This window comes from Danio rerio, chromosome 21 (assembly GCF_049306965.1).
Source record: "Danio rerio strain Tuebingen ecotype United States chromosome 21, GRCz12tu, whole genome shotgun sequence".
NCBI classification, from domain to species: domain Eukaryota; kingdom Metazoa; phylum Chordata; class Actinopteri; order Cypriniformes; family Danionidae; genus Danio; species Danio rerio.
The window spans coordinates 8,476,193-8,497,020 of record NC_133196.1 but is presented as its reverse complement, the minus strand read 5'-3'; the positions used below and the strand labels follow the sequence as shown (position 1 = coordinate 8,497,020).

At 34.8% G+C, this 20,828-nt stretch overlaps 1 protein-coding gene, 1 long non-coding RNA gene and 2 other non-coding genes across 9 annotated transcripts; all 4 read right to left on the bottom strand.

Moving 5' to 3' along the window:
• Positions 1 to 2,187: 2,187 nt before the first annotated feature.
• LOC101886388 (uncharacterized) lies at positions 2,188 to 11,047 on the bottom strand. Of its 3 annotated transcripts, none has more exons than XR_012397125.1 (7): positions 11,021 to 11,047; positions 10,404 to 10,456; positions 6,523 to 6,654; positions 5,788 to 5,890; positions 3,218 to 3,384; positions 2,639 to 2,658; positions 2,188 to 2,543 (listed from the first exon to the last, which is right to left on the bottom strand). It is a non-coding gene; the product is annotated as an uncharacterized lncRNA (long non-coding RNA). The 3 variants fall into 3 exon arrangements; XR_012397126.1 differs by having other exon boundaries at positions 6,523 to 6,616; XR_012397124.1 differs by lacking the exon at positions 6,523 to 6,654.
• LOC137488886 (small nucleolar RNA SNORA17) lies at positions 3,032 to 3,169 on the bottom strand. Its single transcript, XR_011008147.1, has one exon. It is a non-coding gene; the product is annotated as a small nucleolar RNA SNORA17 (small nucleolar RNA).
• Positions 6,538 to 6,667, bottom strand: LOC137488887 (small nucleolar RNA SNORA17). Its single transcript, XR_011008148.1, has one exon. It is a non-coding gene; the product is annotated as a small nucleolar RNA SNORA17 (small nucleolar RNA).
• A 2,889-nt stretch (positions 11,048 to 13,936) lies between the features above and the next one.
• Positions 13,937 to 20,588, bottom strand: zgc:113019. 4 transcript variants are annotated; one of them, XM_073934535.1, is made up of 3 exons: positions 18,918 to 20,588; positions 18,602 to 18,838; positions 13,937 to 15,312 (listed from the first exon to the last, which is right to left on the bottom strand). In XM_073934535.1, the coding sequence occupies exons 1-3, from the start codon at positions 18,973 to 18,975 to the stop codon at positions 14,015 to 14,017; spliced, it is 1,593 nt and encodes a 530-aa protein (XP_073790636.1). In that variant the 5' UTR covers positions 18,976 to 20,588; the 3' UTR covers positions 13,937 to 14,014.
• Positions 20,589 to 20,828: the final 240 nt, after the last annotated feature.

Genomic DNA, 20,828 nt, shown 5'->3' with positions numbered 1-20,828 from the left:
TAAGTAGAAATTAATTAAGACTGTAATGAGAACCTATTTTTATTAGTTTTACAAAATAGGCTAAAATCTGAATTTGAGTAAAACTAGTTTTATGCATTCATTTATTGCCACATCAACAACTTATGTATATTGATCTTGCTGTGAAATATCCATCAAACATTACATGAAAAGAACTACTTCATACATTTCAATAAGAGATTATACACAATCCAATATAAACAGAAATAAATAAATAAAAAAGTCACAAAAACTGTATATTAAAAGCTAAATATGATTTTTAAATTCAATATTTGATAAATAACTTAAAATTCATCCTGGTGATACCTTTTTAAACACATTCATCACAGTGTTTTCATTATAAAAATTGTCTAATAGTACCTAAAGTTTCACATTTTAATAAAATATCTTTTATGGTTAAATCCGCTTGGCAGTAGTTACATGTTGGTGGTTCATCATCATTCAATAAATACAAATGAGTCAATCTAGAGGGACCAATTCAGCATCTAGTAAATAGTCTGTTTGTACCTGGGGTTTGGGGTCCAATCTTCATACGTGGATTACTCAATAAGTTGGATTTGGTTATTGAGGATTTGGCATGATCCAGGACTCATTTCATATAAACAGGATTAGATCAGGTCTTTTCAAGTTAATACTGAAAGTATGTACTGCATGCTGTTATTTTCTTACAGTATAATAACCCACAGGTTAAATACACTTGGGAAAATAGTAAAAAAATAAAAAAATAAAATAAAAAATAAAATAAAAATAATTTATATATATATATATATATATATATATATATATATATATATATATATATATATATATATATATATATATATATATACACACACACACTTTTATAATTAATAATAATTAATAGTATTTAACATCAAATTCTTAATATTTATGATTATATACATAAACGTTTTAAAATATATGTATATAAATAAAACTTAAAATAAAAAACTTGAAATAAAAGTACAAAATGGGGTAGTTCTCGCCAAGGGGTTCAAAGAGAACATTAATTAATAAGGACTTTTTAGATACAAATGCGTACTATTTTAAGGTACCGACCCAGCTTTACAAGTTGTGTATGATAATAGCAGTGTTGGGCAGTAGCGTCGCTACAATTAGTAACGCTACTAACTTAACTACATTTCTCAGTAGCGTGGTGGTAGCGTTGCTACTTTCTAAATCAAATTGCTTTTCAGTAGCGAAGCTATTTTATTAGTCAAGTAGCGCAGTAGCATCCACAAAGCTACATTTACCAATCGTGGATCAATAAGTGGCATTCACAGTAATAACATTCACAACAAAAAGAAACTGGCTTGATGGAAAGATGACTGGGGGAGAGGAATTTTTTCTGAAGCAGGATTTTTCGTGACCATACCTCGAGAAGTTTAGATGTTTAGATGCAATAACTTAATTTCTGATGCTGTGCTCAAAAAATGCTTTAGCAGCTTATAGTAAGTACTACTATAAATACTACATTATGTAGTGTAATTTATTAATGGAGAGTTGTAAATATATATACAATATGCATAATGTCAAAATTTTTCTCTTTACTATAAATGACTATGGTATTTTAAATGTTACACCTGGTTTTATTGGATGTTTTGTTTTTGCTGTTACATACTAAAATGCGTTTCTGTTTAGTACAGCATATTATTTACAGTAAATAACTGAACTGAACAATTCTGCCTCATATGTTTCATTGACAGTTTTATTCATCTCTTTAAAATATAATTGACTTGGATTTGAGTTGCTTCGATTAAAAATAAAAATTGCAAAAATAGCTTAGATGTAGCTAAACTACATTTGCCAAGTAGCTTTTAGCTAAGCTTGCTACATTTCTCAGAGGGTAGATTTTAGTGTAGTTAGGCTACATTTTAACTAGAGTACCTAACAGCTTAGCTCACTACATTGTTCAAGTAGCTTGCCCAACACTGGATAATAGACATGCACAGTATTCAACTGTTTTTTGTTTGCTTGTTTTATGAAGGAATACTAATTTATGCAGTCATGCATGTGTTTTTTGATGCAAAATTAATTTAAAATCGCTGATTAAGAAACTTGAATAGGTCTAGGCTACTATAATAAAGAATATCCACTCTAAAAAGTAAAACGAAATAAAATCGCTAAATACTCTTGACACATGAAAGTATAAAGCCTGCAGCCCACAACAAAGGTGGAAAGTTATTGTTTATTATATTTAACTAATGGTTTACTATGAATTTTATGTAATTTTGCTCACATGAATAATTGAATATCAATCAGATGATGTCAATACGCTTCTGTGCCGTCAGCCAGTCATTGCATTGCTGATCAAGTGATCATGATTTCGAGGATCAAATGATCGGTCTTTAAAAATGCGTGCAGTGATCCCAGATCAGTTCATCCAGACATTTTAATCTGATTCGTCAACTTGTACCAAAAGAACCAAATTAGCCAGACACCAGTCATCAAGATTAACACATCCAGGATCTGTCAAATCATCTTAGATCATTTAAGCAAGGTACGAAGAACAGACCCCTGGTCCACTCCATCATGGCCAAAAAAAAAAAAAGAAGAAGATTGAGTGAAATACAGGTATATGATACACACCAGTTGTAAATACTGCAGTCAGCTGACTTACTTCATGGGGTTGCCAAGCGTCTGAAATTATTAAAGCAAAAAACAAATATATATTTAAGTGATACTCAAATAAAAACATTTAAGTTTGAGCATGCACAGAAGGAATCTTTTCTACAGTTATTTGGGAGGAACATATATGAAATGGACAGATTTTATATGATTTTATTTCAATTTAAGTAAATTGTTCAAAGTATAAAAATGAACAGGATTATAAGTAGTGTTACAGGTGCATCTATAGTCTCGTTTAGACATCTATTCTCTTATACTCAAAATCTTAGTTTGTATCTTCAAGGCTCAGGATGCTTCAATTTCTGTTTTTAGTCCAGAACAAATTAACTAAGAAAGGATGTGAACAGGATTCTCATTATATCACTGAATCCTGATCTGTTTCAGGTTTGTAGGGGCTGTCATTCATTCTTTGCACTGTGGAATTATGGGTACAAAGTGTAGTTTCTAGCGCCCTGCTGCTCTGTGCTGCCTCATGACACAGACACAGCACGCTCAGCTGTGCTGCAACGCCTCGAGGAGCAACAACTACTGTGTGTGTGTGTGTGTGTGTGTTTACTGGAGGAAAACTTACTAGTCCAGCTTGCAGTGCAGGCAATCTGTTCAGGGTTGGACTGGCTTAAAGGGACAGTTCACCAAAAACTTCAAATTGCGTCATCATTTACTTTTCGTCTTTCTGTTCAAAGTCTAGTTGTGTTTTTCTTCCAGTGAACACAAGATATTTTGAAAAATGCTGGAAACCTGCAAGCACAAAAGAAGATATTTTGATTTAAACAGGCAACCAGCCAAAAACTGGATCTCTGCTTCATTTGAGTCTGTCTCTGTGCTGTTTATCTGACACATGGTGCAGTAGAAGCAGACGCTGCATGTCGGAATGGCGAGTGGGGAGAAGCAGCTCTTTTGCATTTAAAGGCACAGACAAAAACAGCTAGTTTCCTCTGACCCCAATATTGACATTTTCAGCAGGATATATTAAATGATCTGATAGGTATTTTGAGCTGAAACTTTACAGACATATTCGAGAGCAGGGGTGGGCAAACTTGGTCCTGGATTGCCGGTGTCCTGCACAGTTTAGCTCCAACACTAATCAAACACACCTGAACAAGCTAATCAGTGTCTTCAAGATCACTAGAAATCTAGAAGCAGATGTGTTTGATTAGAGTTGGAGCTAAACTGTGCAGGACACCGGCCCTCCAGGACCGAGTTTGTCCACAATGTTCTAGAGCAGGGGTTCCCAAACTTTTCAGCTCTCGACCCCCAAAATAACAATGCCAGTAACTTGCGACCCCCAATATCCTCTGAGGTGGTTATAAATACAGAAACCTTGCATGCAATGGGGCGCACACACACCAATAAACCCAAGTCTATTCTTCGTTATATTTTTTTAATGTATGTCAGTGCTGTAAATGTGCCAGAAAGTTTAACCTGGTATTATAAAATCAATCTGCTGCATCTGACACTATTGCTGAGTCTTTAATATAATGTAATTACGTGAGGGGTCGCAATCCAATAGAACTAGTAACTATAAGCTACTATAGTAACTATATACAGTAGTGTATTTAGTAACTGTAAACGACAATTTTTTTAGTAGGTTATGGATTAAAATGGTAATTCTTATGGTTTAATAAAAATAAATAGATTTTTGGAAATCACCAGGCGACCCCCCCTTCATTGTCCCGCGACCCCTCGGTGGGTCCCGACCCCCACTTTGAGAACCACTGTTCTAGAGACAACTAAGACTTATTTTACATCTCAAACAATAGGGGCCAATTAGAAGCCCATTAAGGTAGCATTACAAAAATGAAACATCCTCTCTCCACCGCATCCCTCCAAGCTCTTCAGGTACGTCGCGTCCAACTCCCCCTCCGCTCTTCAGATGTGTCGTGCGCATACTCAAACCTTCCTATTCAGCTACGTCACACGCAACCCCCCCCCCCACCTCCTTCAAACCTCGGACAAATCATCTCTCTTTCCCCCGGAAATTACTTTTCCCAACTTGGGATGTCTGTCAACACAAAACAAAAGTATCCATTTGGAGATCCTTTACAGGACTCAACACTTGTAAGCAATCGCTCCATCGGGCTCACGGCTCTCTGCACCGCCCACACTTGCCACCACTACCAAACCAACCAATCTCAGAGTTTCTGCTACATGGTGTTGCAAAGTGTAGTTACGTTTTTAGAGAGGTGTGTATCAGCGTCAGCTTCAGCCATGGCGGGTGCTATGCAACTGTGCCGGAGCTTATGCATGCTCTTGACGCAGAAGTATAAATCAGCCTCAAGTCTCTATTTCAGAGATTGCAACAGCGAAGTGAACCGCCAACTGTTCCAGTTTTACGAAGCGGATGCCCTTCCAGTTGCAACCCAGTATTGGGAAACACCCATACACTTTCATTCACACTCATACACTACAGACAATTTAGTTAATTCAATTCACCTATTAAATTGTGGGAGCCCCATCGCAAATATGTCCAAACTCTTCAGCTTGACCCTGCTCCTTCTGATTGAGTCCCCACCCCCTAATGCCCAGCTTTTACAGGAAACTATCTCTGGTCAACACATTGTAGACTTGTTTTTCTGTATATAAGATTGCACTAGTGTTGTTGTTTTTTATTTATTTATTTATTTTCATTATTTTATTATTATCTATTATTATTTATTTATTTTTATTATTATTATTTGCTCAAAATACTCTTCAGTGTATTTGCTTATTGTTACATGTTTATGTCTTTGTAAATTTTTGTAATGTTTCACAATGTATAAATAAAACAAAGAAAAATAATAAAAAATTCCAATTCACCTATGGCGCATGTCCTTGGACTGTGGGGGAAACTGAAGCACCCGGAGGAAACTCACACACCAACATGGGGAGAACATGCAAACTCCACAACGGAAATGCCAACTGGTCCAGCTGGGACCTGAAGCAGCGACCTTCTTGCTATAAGGCGACATTACTACTAACCACTGAGCCATCATGCCACCTATATCATATTATATATCTTTTTGTTTTGAATGCCATGTCAGCAACAGGATATTTTCATGACAAAAACATTTCATAAATAAACATACAATTAAACATAACAAACAAATAAATACATAAATTGGATAACATTTTAATACAGTAATACATGATAAACATTCTCACATTTTTCCTGGCGACACTTTGCTGAATATCTCCTTAAGCGGGTTCATTTCATGTAGTCTTGTGCAATCATTAAAAGCAGGACAGTCCAGGAGAATGCATTTCACTGTAAGAGTAATTGTGCAGAACAAATATTGTAGGTCCAATATGACATCTGGTTACAAAAAAACTTCAAATCTAATCCTAAAATATATTAAAAATCTAATTTGGAAAGGGTTTATTAACAGTGTTTCCCAACCTTGTTCCTGGAGGCACACCAACAGTACATATTTTGGATGTCTCCCTTATCTAACCCATTCATTTGAAGTTTTGGAGTCACTTCTAATGTCCTGAGTTGATTCAGGTGTGTGATGAGGGAGGGGTTGAAAATATATTGACCTTATTCTAAAATGCGGAAGTGCGCCTGTTTTCGCGATTGTTTTAGAACTTCTGATTCAGTCGCCAATGGGAGAAATGACTAGGAATAATAAACGGCAGAAAACGGTCAAACTAGTTGCTCTACAAACAAAAGTTTGCATGACTATACAGACCAAGTAGAATAATATAAGAAAAAAATATCAGTTTGCCACATCAAACAGTGTAACGAGCAGTATTTAATGTCTAAAAATGAATGGAAGTAAATGAAGAATATTCGTCTGCGAAGAATAAGGTAAATACTGTCGATGTGCCTTCAGGAACAGAATTGGGAAACACTATTAAAAGACTGACATCAGGACACACAGACACACACATACACACATAGGTCTGGGTTTGAATATTCGGCCTCGTTCCAAGCCCCTAGTCCACAGAGCAGGACAGCAGGGTCGATCACAAGCCAGTTTCTTTCTGCCCACTTTTGGCACAACAGTGGCATCGAGGCCAGAGTTACGTCTCACAGGGCAAAACCAAGAGAAAATCACACAACTTCACAACACTTATGGGCAGCTTAAATGACTATTATTGGTGGCTCAGTGGTTAGTGGCTAGAAGCAAGAAGGTCACTGGTCCGAGTCCCAGCTGGGTCAGTTGGCATTTCTGTGTGGAGTTTGCATGTTCTCCCCGTGTTCGTGTGGGTTTCCTCGAGGTGCTCCAGTTTCCCCCACAGTCCAAAGAAATATGCTATAAGTTGCTATAACGCTATAATACGCTATAAGCTGTAGTGTTTGTTTGTGAAAGCAAGAGTGTATGGGTGTTTCCCAGTACTGGGCTGCAACCGCTGCATTAAACGTGCTGAATAAAATTGTGGTTCATTCCGCTGTGGCGACCCCTGATAAATAAAGCCGAAGGAAAATGAATAAATGTTATGTACTTCTCATCATTCATATTAATAATTTATGCTACTTGTTTTTATCTGGTGTTATTCATGTACTTTTAATTTCCTCTTTAATATCTACATTCCACAGATGCAATCTATTTTTCTTTAGTTTGACCTTTGAAATGTGTTGTATGTCTGGCTTTGAAGTTGTTCTAGCTCCTCTTTGCACTGTGCTTACTCTGCCGTTTTTGCTCAGGGGGTGTGAAAACCACAACGCTCCTATCTTCTCTAAATTTGTACCAATTGTGCTTCATGCTAGGTTATGTCAACATCACCCATGCATGAACCCTGACAAGATAGCTGGAGAAAACATCTGGTAACATTTAGTGATATCATGGATAAGTAAATAGACATTCACTGATCAGCATGAACATCTGCTGTTGCCATAGGAACATGGAAATTCTCCTGCATATATGCGCTTAAGTGTGACGTCCCTTAAAGCGGCTTCTGGGTCCAATCGCTCTATCAAACTGTATAGGGAGACTCAACAAATGGTAAAAATAAATGTTTACAAAGAGCTGCAATACTTACGAAAATCACGATCTCAATATATATATATATATATATATATATATATATATATATATATATATATATATATGCCTAACATCAGATGGCCAGAATGTGATCAATTTTATAAATTGGTCAAATATTGATGTCTGTGATGCAGCAAGTCCAGAGTCTGTTGTCTACACCATGATTTTATATAAAAATCACTTAAATGTGTGATATGACTAAAAAGGGGCCATAAACTAATATCCGAAATAGTATTTCATATGTCACGACTTAAGTGGATAACTCATGCCATCTTCTCTGGCAGCTCTTGCATTTCAGCACAAGGCCTTGGTCTTTTATTTTCAGATTTTAGAATACTTTCATTGTTATTCAGTTGTTTGATTACATTAAATACATAAAATAAAAGACTCGTTTGAAATATTACAACGTGTTATTGCAATTATTGATTTAGAATTTTTTTTAGCAAATAAAACTTTAAACATGTCTCATCAAAATTATTTTTACACGTTTTACAAAATTGCTCACAAATTATTCTGAATTATTTCATTACAGAAAATAAACAAGCTTAATAACAATAACAAATATAAACCAATTTCCCAGAGATGGGTTGCAGCTGAAAGGGCATCCACTATGTAAAACATATGCTGGATAATTTGGTGGTTCATTAATAAAAAGATTAAGCCGAAAACAAAATGAATGAAAAAAAAAAAGTAAACCTAATTAAAATGTCATTTTTTCTATAATTTTTACAAACTTTTCTGTCAAAATAATCTGAGCAAATTTGCAAAACTTGTCGAATCTCTGACTGGATCTCACGCCATTAAATATTTGACACCGTAGGCCTTGTTTTCATTCATTTTCCTTCGGCTTAGTCCATTTATTCATCAGGGCCACAGCGGAATACACCGCCAACTTATCCAGCATATGTTTTACACAGTGGAGGCCCTTCCAGCAGCAACCAACCATGAAACATCCATACACACTCTGTCTCACCCACCCACACTTTGGCCAATTTAGTTTATTTAATTCACCTACAGCACATGTTCTTGGATGGTGTTGGAAACCAAAGCACCCGGAGGAAACCCACGCCAACACGGGGAGAACATGCAAACACAGGAATGCCAACTGGCCTAGGCGGAACTCAAACCAGCGACCTTCTTGCTGTGAGGCGACAGTGCTGACCACTGAGCCACTGTGTCGTCCCTTTCTGAGACTCATTTGAAGCATTACAACATGTGTTATTGCAATAATTGATTTCTAATTTTTTAATTAAATAAAACTGAAACTTGTCACGTCACAAACTACAAAAACAATTGACAGGTTTTACAAAATTGTTTACAAATTATTCTGACAGAAACAAGATTTTTTTTTTCGATTACAGAAAAAAATAAACAATTTTATTAACGATAATAAACAAAAAAATTAAACCTAATTAAAATGCATTCTTTTCTGTTTGTTCATTCAATCATTCTCATCAGCTTTTCCGGGGCCAGGTTGCAGGGGCAGCAGTCTTAGAAGAGAACCCCAGACACTTCCTCCAGCTTCTCCAGGGGGATCCTGAGGCGTTCCAGAGCCAGCGGAGAGACTTTAGCTGCGTCCCAAATCGCATACTTATGCACTATTCTACGCCATTTTGTAGTATGAATAGTGTAAGTAGTGTGTTCACACTGAAAACTCTAAAAATCATAAGTGCACTTCAATTACCCGGATGATCCCCTCATTCAGCCGGTAAAATGAAGTGTGTAATGATGGACACTTCACGCACTCAACGACCGCAGGTTTGCTTAAGTAGTGGAAAGGGCGGAGCTATCGGGCACACATATTGGATAACTATTTATTTTGGATGGTGAAAGCAAAATTCTCCTACTAGAGTGATTATAGCGCCTCCTGATGGTGAATGCGGCAATACTCACGGCAGGTATTCTCTGATAATTCGGTTATTTCACTGATTTGGCGACCGTCAAACATCATCAGGGAAACAGTTTGAATTTCCGCTTAGTAAAAAAACATTAGTGTGCCATTTGGGACGACACTACATACATATACTATCCTGTTGAGTGTGTAAGTGCAAAAGTACATAGTGCATGAGTGCATAGTGTGCCATTTGGAACGCAGCTTTTGTCCCTCCAGCGTGTCCTGGGTCTTCCCAAAAGCCTCTTCCTAGTGGGTCATGCCTAGAACACCTCCCTAGGTAGGAGTCCTGGAAGCATCCGTAACAGATGCCCAAGCCACCTCAGCTGACTTCTCTCGATGTGGAGGAGCAGCGGCTCCACTCAGAGCTCCTTTCAGGTGACAGAGCTCCACACCCCATCTATAAGGGTGCACCCTGCCACCCAGCGAAGGAAACTCATTTCGGCTGCTTGTATCTGAGCAACCTTTTAAAACTCGTCTCAGTCAAAATAATATTTGGACTGTGAGGGAAAGCGGAGCACCCTGAGAAAACCCACACCAACACGGGGAGAACATGCAAACTACATAGAGAAAAGCCAACCGACCCAGCAACCTTCTTGCTGCTTGCTTCTTAAGACGACAGAACAAACCACTGAGCCACCGTGCAACCCCAAAGTAAAATAAGCAGTATTTAAACATTATTCAAGGCTAAATCATTATTATTATTATTATTAATTAATTAATTAATTTATTTGATTTCTCTAATCTTTTAAAATGTCTTAATCATTTAAGAGTTTGGAAGAAACACAGTTCACATCAGCTTAAACTTATCAAGGCAGCACATAATAACTATTATGTCCTTTAGTACTATACTACTCTACAAATGTACTTAAAATATTGCTGACAAAGTACATATTTACCTGAAAGTGGAATATCATGGTGGTTTCCTAAGAGAAAGTCCGTCATTCAGGGTCTGTGGTGAAGTTAAAAAAAAAGCATACAAGTTTAAACATTCGCGCCATCTGTCGACAGGAGCGCGGTACTGCAGTCCGTGCTCCATCGCCTCAAAAGGTAAAGCGCTGCCTATTCGAGTGTAAAAATAACCCAGAGTAACAAAACCCGACAACACGGTTACAATATTACAATTTGAAGTGGACATATCCAGCTTTTGCTCTGAAAAGAGTCGTTTTCGCAGTAAACGTCAAAAAATGACGCGTTTGCATGCAACACGTGGGCGGTTTGATCCAGTATTAAGCAGGAAGATAACACCATTATTCAGCTAAACACGGCATATATAATATTTGAGTGTATTTATGCTTAATAACAAATCGTAAACGTGATTACCACAACATATTTGCAAGCTCTAGTGACATCACAGTTATTAGCTTTATTTACAAAGTATTATAATCTATCAATGTTCCACTATAATAATAACAGTGTAAATAAAAGCCTTTGTGTAACAGAAAAAATAAATGCATTCAATAATTTGCTTTGTAAAATCGACATATTTGAATAAAAATACTCTAGTTGTTCTCACCTTCATTGCAGAAGCAGGAATAAACCCACACAGAAGAGCGGCTGGAGATATTTATAGAGTAGAACTACGGAAACCTATTGGACCATAAAGGACGGATATACACCAAGACCCACATAGTCTTTAATTAGGTTTAATTTATTCATTTTCTTTTCGGCTTAGTCCCTTTATTAATTCGGAGTCGCCACAGTGGAATGAACCGCCAACTTATCCAGCATACGTTTTACAGCCGAAACCCACCTCTGGGAAACATCCACACACACACACTCATACACTACAGACAATTTAGCCTACCCTATTCACCTGTACCGCATGTGTTTGGACTGTGGGGGATTATTTTTTATTTATTTATTTTTATATTATATTTTATACGATTATATTTATTATTGTTATAAACTTGTTTCAATTTTTTCTGTAATGACAAATGTTAAATTACAAATTAAAACCAGGAATGTTTTTTTATTACACTTCACTTACTGGCTTTTTATGTTCATTTCTCATTACAGTTAGAGATCAATATAAACTAACACATTTGGGAGTACAGTCATTCATTTTCCTTCGACTTAATCCCTTCATTCAGCAGGGGTCGCCACAGCCGAATGAACCGCCAACTAGGCCAGCATACGTTTACGCAGCGGATGCCCTTCCAGCTGAATCCCAGTACTGGGAAACACCCATACACTCCCATATTCACACTCACAAACTACAGCCAATTTAGTTCATCCAATTCACCTATAGCGCATTTCTTTTGACTGTGGGAGAAACCGGAGCACCCGGAGAAAAATCACAAGTATGTTCAGGAGAACATTATACAAGAAAATAATATATAAATTACATTAACTGTGTGGTTACAAAGAGGAAAAAATACATTAATATAGAAATGTATAAAAATAGAACTTTTTTGTTGTTAGACAATATGGAAAGGTCAAGGTCAACTTTACTTATATAGCACCTTAAAACAACATGAATGTTGACCAGTGCTTCACAAACATGGCAACAATGATAAACGATTAGAAAGAGGACAATATATGTAAAATAAGAAATCTGTATAATCAATAAGTCCTAAAAAAGAAAACTAATTTAGATTAATAGGCCAGAGAGAATAGGTAGGTTTTGACTGATTTTTAAAATCACATAGTAGATGAAGCTCTAATTTTATAAAGGTAATGTGTTCCAAAGTTTAGCGCATAGACTAAGAAGGCTCTGTCTTCTTTTGTTTTCAAATGGGATTTAGGAAAAACTAGCAGGAACTGAGAGGAGGACCTGAAGGATCTTTGGGGAAAGATTAGGTAGTGTCAGAAACATTCATCTATTAATACACGATAACTGGTTTCAAGGTTTACCACGGTTTGGAAAAGTCAAGTTTTAAAACCGCAAAAATTAGATTTTTTTTTTTAATGTGCTGTAACGAAATAAGTTTTTGAAAGTAATGAAGGAAGCAGAAGTCAAGGATTTATTTTAATTATTCAGCCTGACACATTTAGTGGTCCAAAATAATATAAATGTTTTCTAAAATCAAATGTATTTTGTTCAGTGGCGGAAAAAGTTTTTTTTTTACACAGACAAATTTAAAAGAATTTATTTTAGAGCAGTAATCACAATACTGTGATAGTGTGAAACTGTGAAATTTTTGTCCAACATTATCATATTGTCAGAAACTTATACCAGCCCATACCTAGCATGTATGTGGCTTTGTACAGTAGTCAACATTTGAAGCGGATCAAAAAAAGTTTTTAAAATTTGTCCTACATCAAGAATGGGTGTTGCTGATAAGTTGTAAGCTTTAAACCACTTTAAAATTGTTTTTTTAATAATAATTTTTAGGGGTTTTCACCTTGGTGCTATGCGTCGACGCACTAACCTCTAGGCTATTGGCACCAACGAACCACTTTAAATGTTGACTACTGTATATTAAGATGCAACTCACTGAAAAATTAAGTAGATCATTAACTATTTATGACAGAAAATATGGTTCAAAAGGTTTTAAAATAGATTCTTATGCTCACCAACACTGATTTAAAGGTTTAAAAACAGCATTAATTTCAATTTGTTTAAAAACAAAAACCTGTTATGGAATGCTTTATTCTTGTTATCAACGTTGAAAATCCTGTGCTGCTTTTTTATAATTTTTTTAAAACAATATAGACGATACAAAAGAACACAGCTGCTTTTGTTATCATGTTATCTATCTGCTTGTTAAGTCATGACATATGAAATACCAACACAATCTCACGGTAATTCGTAACTTTTTGATTTAGTAGCTAATTCGTATGAATTCATACTATCTAATTCTTACAAATTAGTATGATTTGCTCAGCCCCCAAAGACAGTTGGGTTTAGGGGTGGGGTTAGGTGCCACGCCTCCTTTTTAAAATCGTACAATTTCGCATGACTGAACTCGAATTAGTACGAATTAGCAACTAAACTGACAAAACGTTAAATACAAACGTTCTCTCGTGAGATCAGGCTGGAAATACTGTTTCTGGGTCAAAGTCGCAACTCATTTAAATTGAGTAAATATTTGTCTATGGCCACTTTTTGGTCAGATCACACATTTATTATATTATATTATATTATATCATTATATCATACATTTATTATATTATGTGAATTTATTATAAAATAGTGTAGACAACAATGTTTGGACTTGCTGCATCAAAGACACCAATATTTTAACAATTTATAAAAATTAATCACTTTCTGGTCATCAGATATTAGGCATGGATATGTATTGCGATCGTGATTTTCAGAAGTAATACAGGTCTTTGTAAACGTTTTGTTGAGTCTCCCCATACAGTTTGATATAGCGATTGGACCCAGAAGCTCCCTCACACTACGTAACAATAAACAAGCGGATTATTAAACTACCCATTTCCAATACCCAAACATGTTACGACTCACAAACGAAAACATACAGAATTAAAAAAGAATCCATTTATTATGGCTGCAGGTGTTATGCTATGCATTTCACACATGACAAATATCTCTTAAACCGTCTCACGGTTTCATAACAACACTGGGGCACATATTAGTCAATGCACAGCACACAGTCACGATCTTATCAAGGAATGTGATGTCCTCTCCGACATCTGGTACTGTCATGCTCACAAGTACAGGTCCATTGAGGAAAGTGTATTTGGTTCGAACACAAGCGGTCACCCGCTTGACATGTAACCTAAGGTTTGAGATCTGCCTCGTCGTCTCCACATCTCGAACTTTGAGCTGTCCTTCATCGACTTCAGCACATGTTAATCCAACACCGTCCCTGATGTCAAACCCACACTCCGACAACACCAAATCGCCACTTTGGATTTTCTTCAAAAGGCCGCTGCTTTCAATCAAACTCTTGTCATCGACTTGACTTTCCCGAGGTTTGGAAATAAAAGTGATGGCTCCACGTGGTATGGAGCAGATGAGGTACTTTAAAGTCTTCTTGTTTTGGGGAACCATTTGTGCTTTAGGTTTGCCATTCGACACTCGATCAATGTCGATTTCAATGGAATCCACGATAAACGCAACATGGCTGCCAAACGTCTCAATGAATTGTTGAGGCATTATAGTTTGCAGGCAAGGTCTTTCAGGCCAGACGACCAAAGGGTTGAGGCGTACATACATCATACTGACGGTCTCTTTAAATATACTCGATGCAGTCTTACGTCCTACTGAAAAGATATGCGCAAAGAGCTGATCCGGCAGATTGAGCTTCAAGCGCATCAGAGTTAAGATGAGCATCTGGAAAGGGGAAAGCTTCCGATTGTTTTGCTGCAAAGTAGGAAAAATCTGATCCAAAATGCCCATCAGAACGGCGAAGCTCGGAAGCCCGGTGTAGAATCTGACCTTAGAGTCGTCTTCTTTAAAAAAATCCTCATCCATTGTCTTCTGAGCGAGCTCTTTTTTAAGTCTGCGGTTCTCCTCAAGCAATCGGTTAATTTCTGCACGCCTGCAAACACAAAAACTACACTCGTCCTGCTCCAGGAGAGTAGATACATCAATCATCGGCGTCTGTGAAGTGTCATCCTGAGGCGGAGTTTCATCTGGAGGCGGAGTTTCATCTAGAGGTGGAATGTCATCTAGAGGTGGAGATTCATCCGGCTCTGTTTTCTGGACTGGGTGAATTGGTATAGGTGTAGGTTCTTGTTTTGGTTCTGGAGCAGTGTTTTTCTTTTTCAGAGTCTGCTGTCGCTTTTTCCTCCGTTCAAATCGGCTCGGTTTTGTTGCTTTAACTTCCGAGTGACCGAGATGTAATGATGGAGCCCAATCAGGATCACACTCCAGCATTTCATAGGCTGGTTTGCCTAAAATGTACATTTTTAAATTAGTTTTATAATTATGCAGTAATACAGGGTATATCATCTGTTTTATTGAGTCATGGCAAGCCTCTTTAGTATTTAACTGATGAAACGTACAGTTGAAGTTGATATTATTAGCCCCCCTATAATTCTTTTTTTAATTCTTCGTCAAATATTTGCCAAGTGATGTTTAACAGATTGAGGAAACTTATTGCTATAATATTTTGTTCTAATGGAGAAAGTCTGATTTCTTTCGTTTTGCAGGAATAAAAGCAGTTTTTTTAAGACCTATTTTAAGGCCACAATTATTAGCCTCCTTAAGAAATACAGTGCTTAGCATATACAAGTATGCATTTTTATTAATTTCTCAATGAATATGGGTAATATACATTGGTGCATTTAAACAAAACAGGCTTATTAAATGGATATATAATTATTAAAATAATATTTTAGTCATACATTTAATAATATAGTCATATAGTCAATAATATAGTCAAGTCATATAGTCAATAATATTTTAGAGCATCTTTAGAAATTGAAAGATAATACATTTAAATTCATGCAAAATATTGCAAAAAAATACAAGCAACAAAATTTTATATATATATATATATTTTTTTTTTCTCTTAATTTTTTTGCTAATTTTGACATTTTTATTTAATATTTTTCCCTGACATAAATTTGGGCTACTAATTTTTGAACCATTATTGTAAGTTAAAGATAGATTAGGTCCAGATTTGACTTCAGTATTGATAAAACTATTGTACATGCACACAAATAATATTGTAAAGCATCCCATAGGAAATATTCATTAAAATGAGAGATTTGTGGGGGGTGTACTCATATGCAGAGCACTGTATATCATCTGAAAAGCTGAATTAATAATCTTTTCACCGACAACTATTTCAAAAACTAAAATCTGGGGATTAATATATATAGAGATTATTACAGTTAAAATGGCATTTTGATTTTTTAAAAATATATTTTGACCATTAATCCCTTTCCTAACTAACATATTTGTGACCCTTTACAACAAATATTAAAATTGAGACTCATATATCTTTAAGTTTTGCTTTCTATATATTCAACAGATATATTTATCAAAATAATATTTTAATCACAGAATAACTTGAAATGGAAAGATAATACTTTTAAATTCATATCTTAAAAATTACAAACTACAACATTTCAACAAAATAGTATATATATTTTTTGTTTCTCTTGATTTTTTTTATATTTTTGAAAATGTTATTTAATACTTTTCCCTAACATATCAATTTAGGCTACTAATTTCTGAACCATTATTAGAAGTTATTTTGTGAGATTAGCTTTAGTACTGACTAACCTAATGTAAATGCACAAATATAATATTGTAAAGCTTCCTATAGAAAATATTCTTTTAAATGAAAAATTTGTGAGGGAATGCACTCATCATATATGCTGAGCACTGTGCATATATATATATATATATATATATATATATATATATATATATATATATATATATATATATATAAATATATATAAAAAGATATATATTCTTTCTTTTTTCTCGATTGGCTACCGAACAAAAAACGGTTATCCAGTAGCTTGCCTGTTGAAAAAAATCATATCTCCGTTGAGCACTTAATATTTTTGAAGGAAAAAAAATCATAAAAGTTCTAATAATTTTGACTTCAACTGTACCTGTATCTATTATCATGCAACTTGTTTTTTAGATCCTATAATATTTTCATTAAAGGAATAGTTATTAACTCACTCTCAGAGCAGCTTTAGTGTATATAACTTTCTTGATGCTTCATTAAGACAAACAGTCACAGAGTTTTCAATTGTATTCTATAATTTTACCTGCCATTTATCAAAATGTTTTGTTTATACTGTGTTTTTTATTTGTTGTTGTCTGTTATTATTTGCAAGTAAATGATGGGTAATTTTTATTTTTGAGTGAACAAAGTATTTTATTTTTTTAAATATAACAACAGTTGTAGCCAAATACTACGATAGTATATAGTTACAACACTTGTTAATAAATGCTACAGCATACTCTAGAGTTTACTATAGTAAAATACAACAGCAAATAAAATTGTAAACAGTAAGAAATAATGTAGCATCCTTTAATTTTTACTGCAGTAAACTGTGTAAGCTATTGTATCAGCAATTCCATGCAAATGCCTACATTGCCATGAAAAAAAAATGCATTTTCTGCAAAATATCGAAACCTTTTCTGCATTTTTTTGTGTAAGCAATTATTTACAGAGCTTTAAAAATACTTACAAATGTCTGTTAATGTTTTCAAACTACTAAATTTGATCTACCAAAATCCCACAAGTGTCAATTTTACATTTGTCACATCCAAAACGGAGTTTTTTCCTGTCAAAATCAAATAAAATAATATCAATCATTTTTTTGTTTAATAGAGAGCCTATCCTTTTGATTAGCATTATTTATTTTGTGTTGTGCAGCTTAAGTCACAAAATTTCTACAAAAAGAAAGTCGTATACTGTAAACACCCTAACTTATTAAGCTCACATCTATAATGCATGTTTAATTTCCTCATTTAAAATATAAAGATTTTTTTTACAGATTGATATTTTTTTTGATTCCATAACTCCATAAAATGCAAACTGATGTTTCAATATAATGCTAACAAATACTTTCTCTCCAAATTTATGGTTTAAGTTTTTACTGCAAATGTCACATCTACAATGCTGGAATTGCTCTTATAGAATAGAGTAGTTTGTGAATATCACAATAGTTGTTATATAGTCTAGTGTAACACACTTTACTGTAGTACGGTTGAAAAGCACAGTAGATTTACTATTATAGCGAATTAAGCAGAGAGAAAATAAACCTGATTACCAAAATATGTTGGTGTTAGGCCGAATTGAAACAGGATTTCCAGGGCAAGAATCTTTACAACATTCGCGTTGGTTTCACAAATAATTTCCAGTCAAAAAGGTAAAACGTTAGGTTATTTTTAATTAATATCACTCACACGTGTGTTTAACCACATATTAAATTTTGTTTGTCAAAATATTGCACCCTTGCCTGCTTACGAAATCATACTCCATATGATTTAGCAGCTTTGACGCTGTTTTCAAGAGGTTTCAACAGCATAAATATCCAAAATACCGTACTGACTGGTACATTAACCGTGTAAAGTATGCTGTTGTTTACATCCGACTGTCGCCAGTATGGCCGCGCATACGGGAACTGACCGAATTTGACGTAAGTACAAAACCCTATGTTAGCATTGCAACAACGGAGCAGTTACCGTGTTTTCATTACTTCCCACCTTTGTGAAAGTGCCGTGAACAAACCACCATGTGTCGGGGAATGTTGTTAAATGAGATGTGTTTCAGTCGCACTGCCGCTATCCACGCCATGCGCCGCCGCTTGCTCAGCTCAGAGACCTGAGGACCATAGCCTTGCTTCCAAGTTGGAAAATGGAAGAATCGCACTCCGTTGCGGCGCTCGTGAGTGCGGTGGCGGCAGTTAAGAACGCAGCAGGAGTTCACCATTTTTACACTTTCTAGATATATAAAACACAAACTTCAACATCCACTGCTAATACAACTCAGCATCATTCGCAAATTACAGAGCCTTCATACCCAAAATGCACCGCGTTTTGGTGACGTCACGTTTCCATTCTTTGAGCGTTGATATCATATTTATATAAATTTTGTAAGAATTCCTAAATGGGAAAGTATTTGGTCATTGCCTCACAAATTTTTGGTTACAAATAAGATAAAAGAAATATCTTTTAAACTAATTCATAAATTCTATCCGGTTAAACATTTCTTAAGTAAATTTTAAAAGGATATTGATATAAATTGCTCTTTTTGTTCTTTGCATTTGGAAACTGTACCCCACCTTTTCTGCCACTGTGGTTATGTTAAAAAGCTCTGGTATGATGCTTCTGTTTTTATAAAGAAAAGGATACTCTTTAACTTTAATTTGCATTATGAAAATGTAATTTTTGGGTATTTTAATTATGATAATTTGAATAATGAAGCTTTTGTTATTAACCTATTTATTTTGCTAATTAAGTTTCATATTCATAAGTGTAAATTTCCAACAAAAAACCTTGTTTTACTGTGTTTTATAAGGAACTGAAAAATTACTTTTGCACTATTCAGCATAATGCTAATCGAAAGGCCGTTAAAACTGTCCAACTGTGCTCTAGTTTCAATATCTTTGATTAATGTAAAGGTCCTGCTTGTTTATATTTGTAAGAATTTTAGTTAAGTATTTATACTCTTATTTTTATGTTTGTTTTATTTTATTTTATGTATTGTTGTTATCATTTACTTTCTATCACCCTGGCATTGTTTTGTTTGCTGTATTGTCATGTATATGTTGTTTAAAGCATAATAAAAAAAAAATTAAAAAAAATCATATTTATATATCTGGTCAAAAGTCATATACAACACAATACAAAAATATGACAGAATCAGCATTAGTACTGGAAGGCATTGACTTTCATGATAAGAAATGCAATAATAAGCATATTCATCTAATTCTTCAGCAAAGAAATCGTATTGTTCCACAAGGCAAATTTCACTGGGCTGCATTAATTAATAATATAGATTGGAGAAAAGCTTGGTTGTTGCCTCATAAATACTCCCTTCCCAATAAAACTAAAGAAATCCACTTTAAAATATTGCATAAAATATACCCGGCTAACTCATTTGTTTACAAATATGTTGATATTCCGAGTAGTTTTACATTTTGTGGAAAGGATGATGAAACTTTAATACATTTATTTTGTACGTGTGAATTTGTTAAGAAATTTTGGTTTGACCTCTATCGTTATTTAAACACCCCTCCTACCTTTGCACAATCTTTTAGTTTAAAAGAAATTATTTGTTATAACTCAGAATCTTCACATAAATCTAAAGAATTTATCTTCAACTTTTTTATCGTTTGGAAATTTTTTTTTATACATAAGCAAAACTGCATGGCTTCAGTCCCTACTTTTCGAAATTTTCTGATTGAAGTTGACTCACTGCTCAAATCTTTCCGTATATGTAAAAACAAAAGATGTGTCAGATTCCTGGTTCTATATGAAGAACTGTTGTCTACGGACTCTGATTTGAGGTAGAACGCTTTCCCAATGCTCTTAATTTAATTTCATACACTTTTATACGATTGTAATTAATTCACCCCTTCCTTTGTTTTGTTAATCTCTTTTTTTCTCTCTTCTGCAGCTAATGTAATTAGTATTTTTCTTCTTTGTATGTCTCCTATATCGATCTCCTGATTGTGGTTGTATATTTTCATTCTTTAATAATAAATTTAAAAAAAAATCATATTTATATAACTTGACAACAGACATGTCAGACGATTGTTACATTACTCTGTATATACCTCCCCAAGATGTAAATTTTTCTGGACCAATTTCTCTGATTGCTTTCAATGGAAGAGAGCATGGTTATTACCAGAAAAAGTCAGCATATCCAACAAAATAAGAGAGATACATTTTAAGATCTTGCATAATGTTTATCCTACAAATTCCCAAA

Bases quoted from the DNA above. Each gene is read 5' to 3' on its own strand.
- zgc:113019 (XM_073934535.1), bottom strand. From the start codon at position 18,975: ATGATATCAACGCTCAAAGAATGGAAACGTGACGTCACCAAAACGCGG. The intron at 18,839-18,917 runs GTATGAAGGCTC...TTATATATCTAG, and splicing joins CAAAACGCGGTGCATTTTGG to AAAGTGTAAAAATGGTGAAC. The intron at 15,313-18,601 runs GTGGGAAGTAAT...TGTACATTTTAG, and splicing joins TTCACGGCACTTTCACAAAG to GCAAACCAGCCTATGAAATG.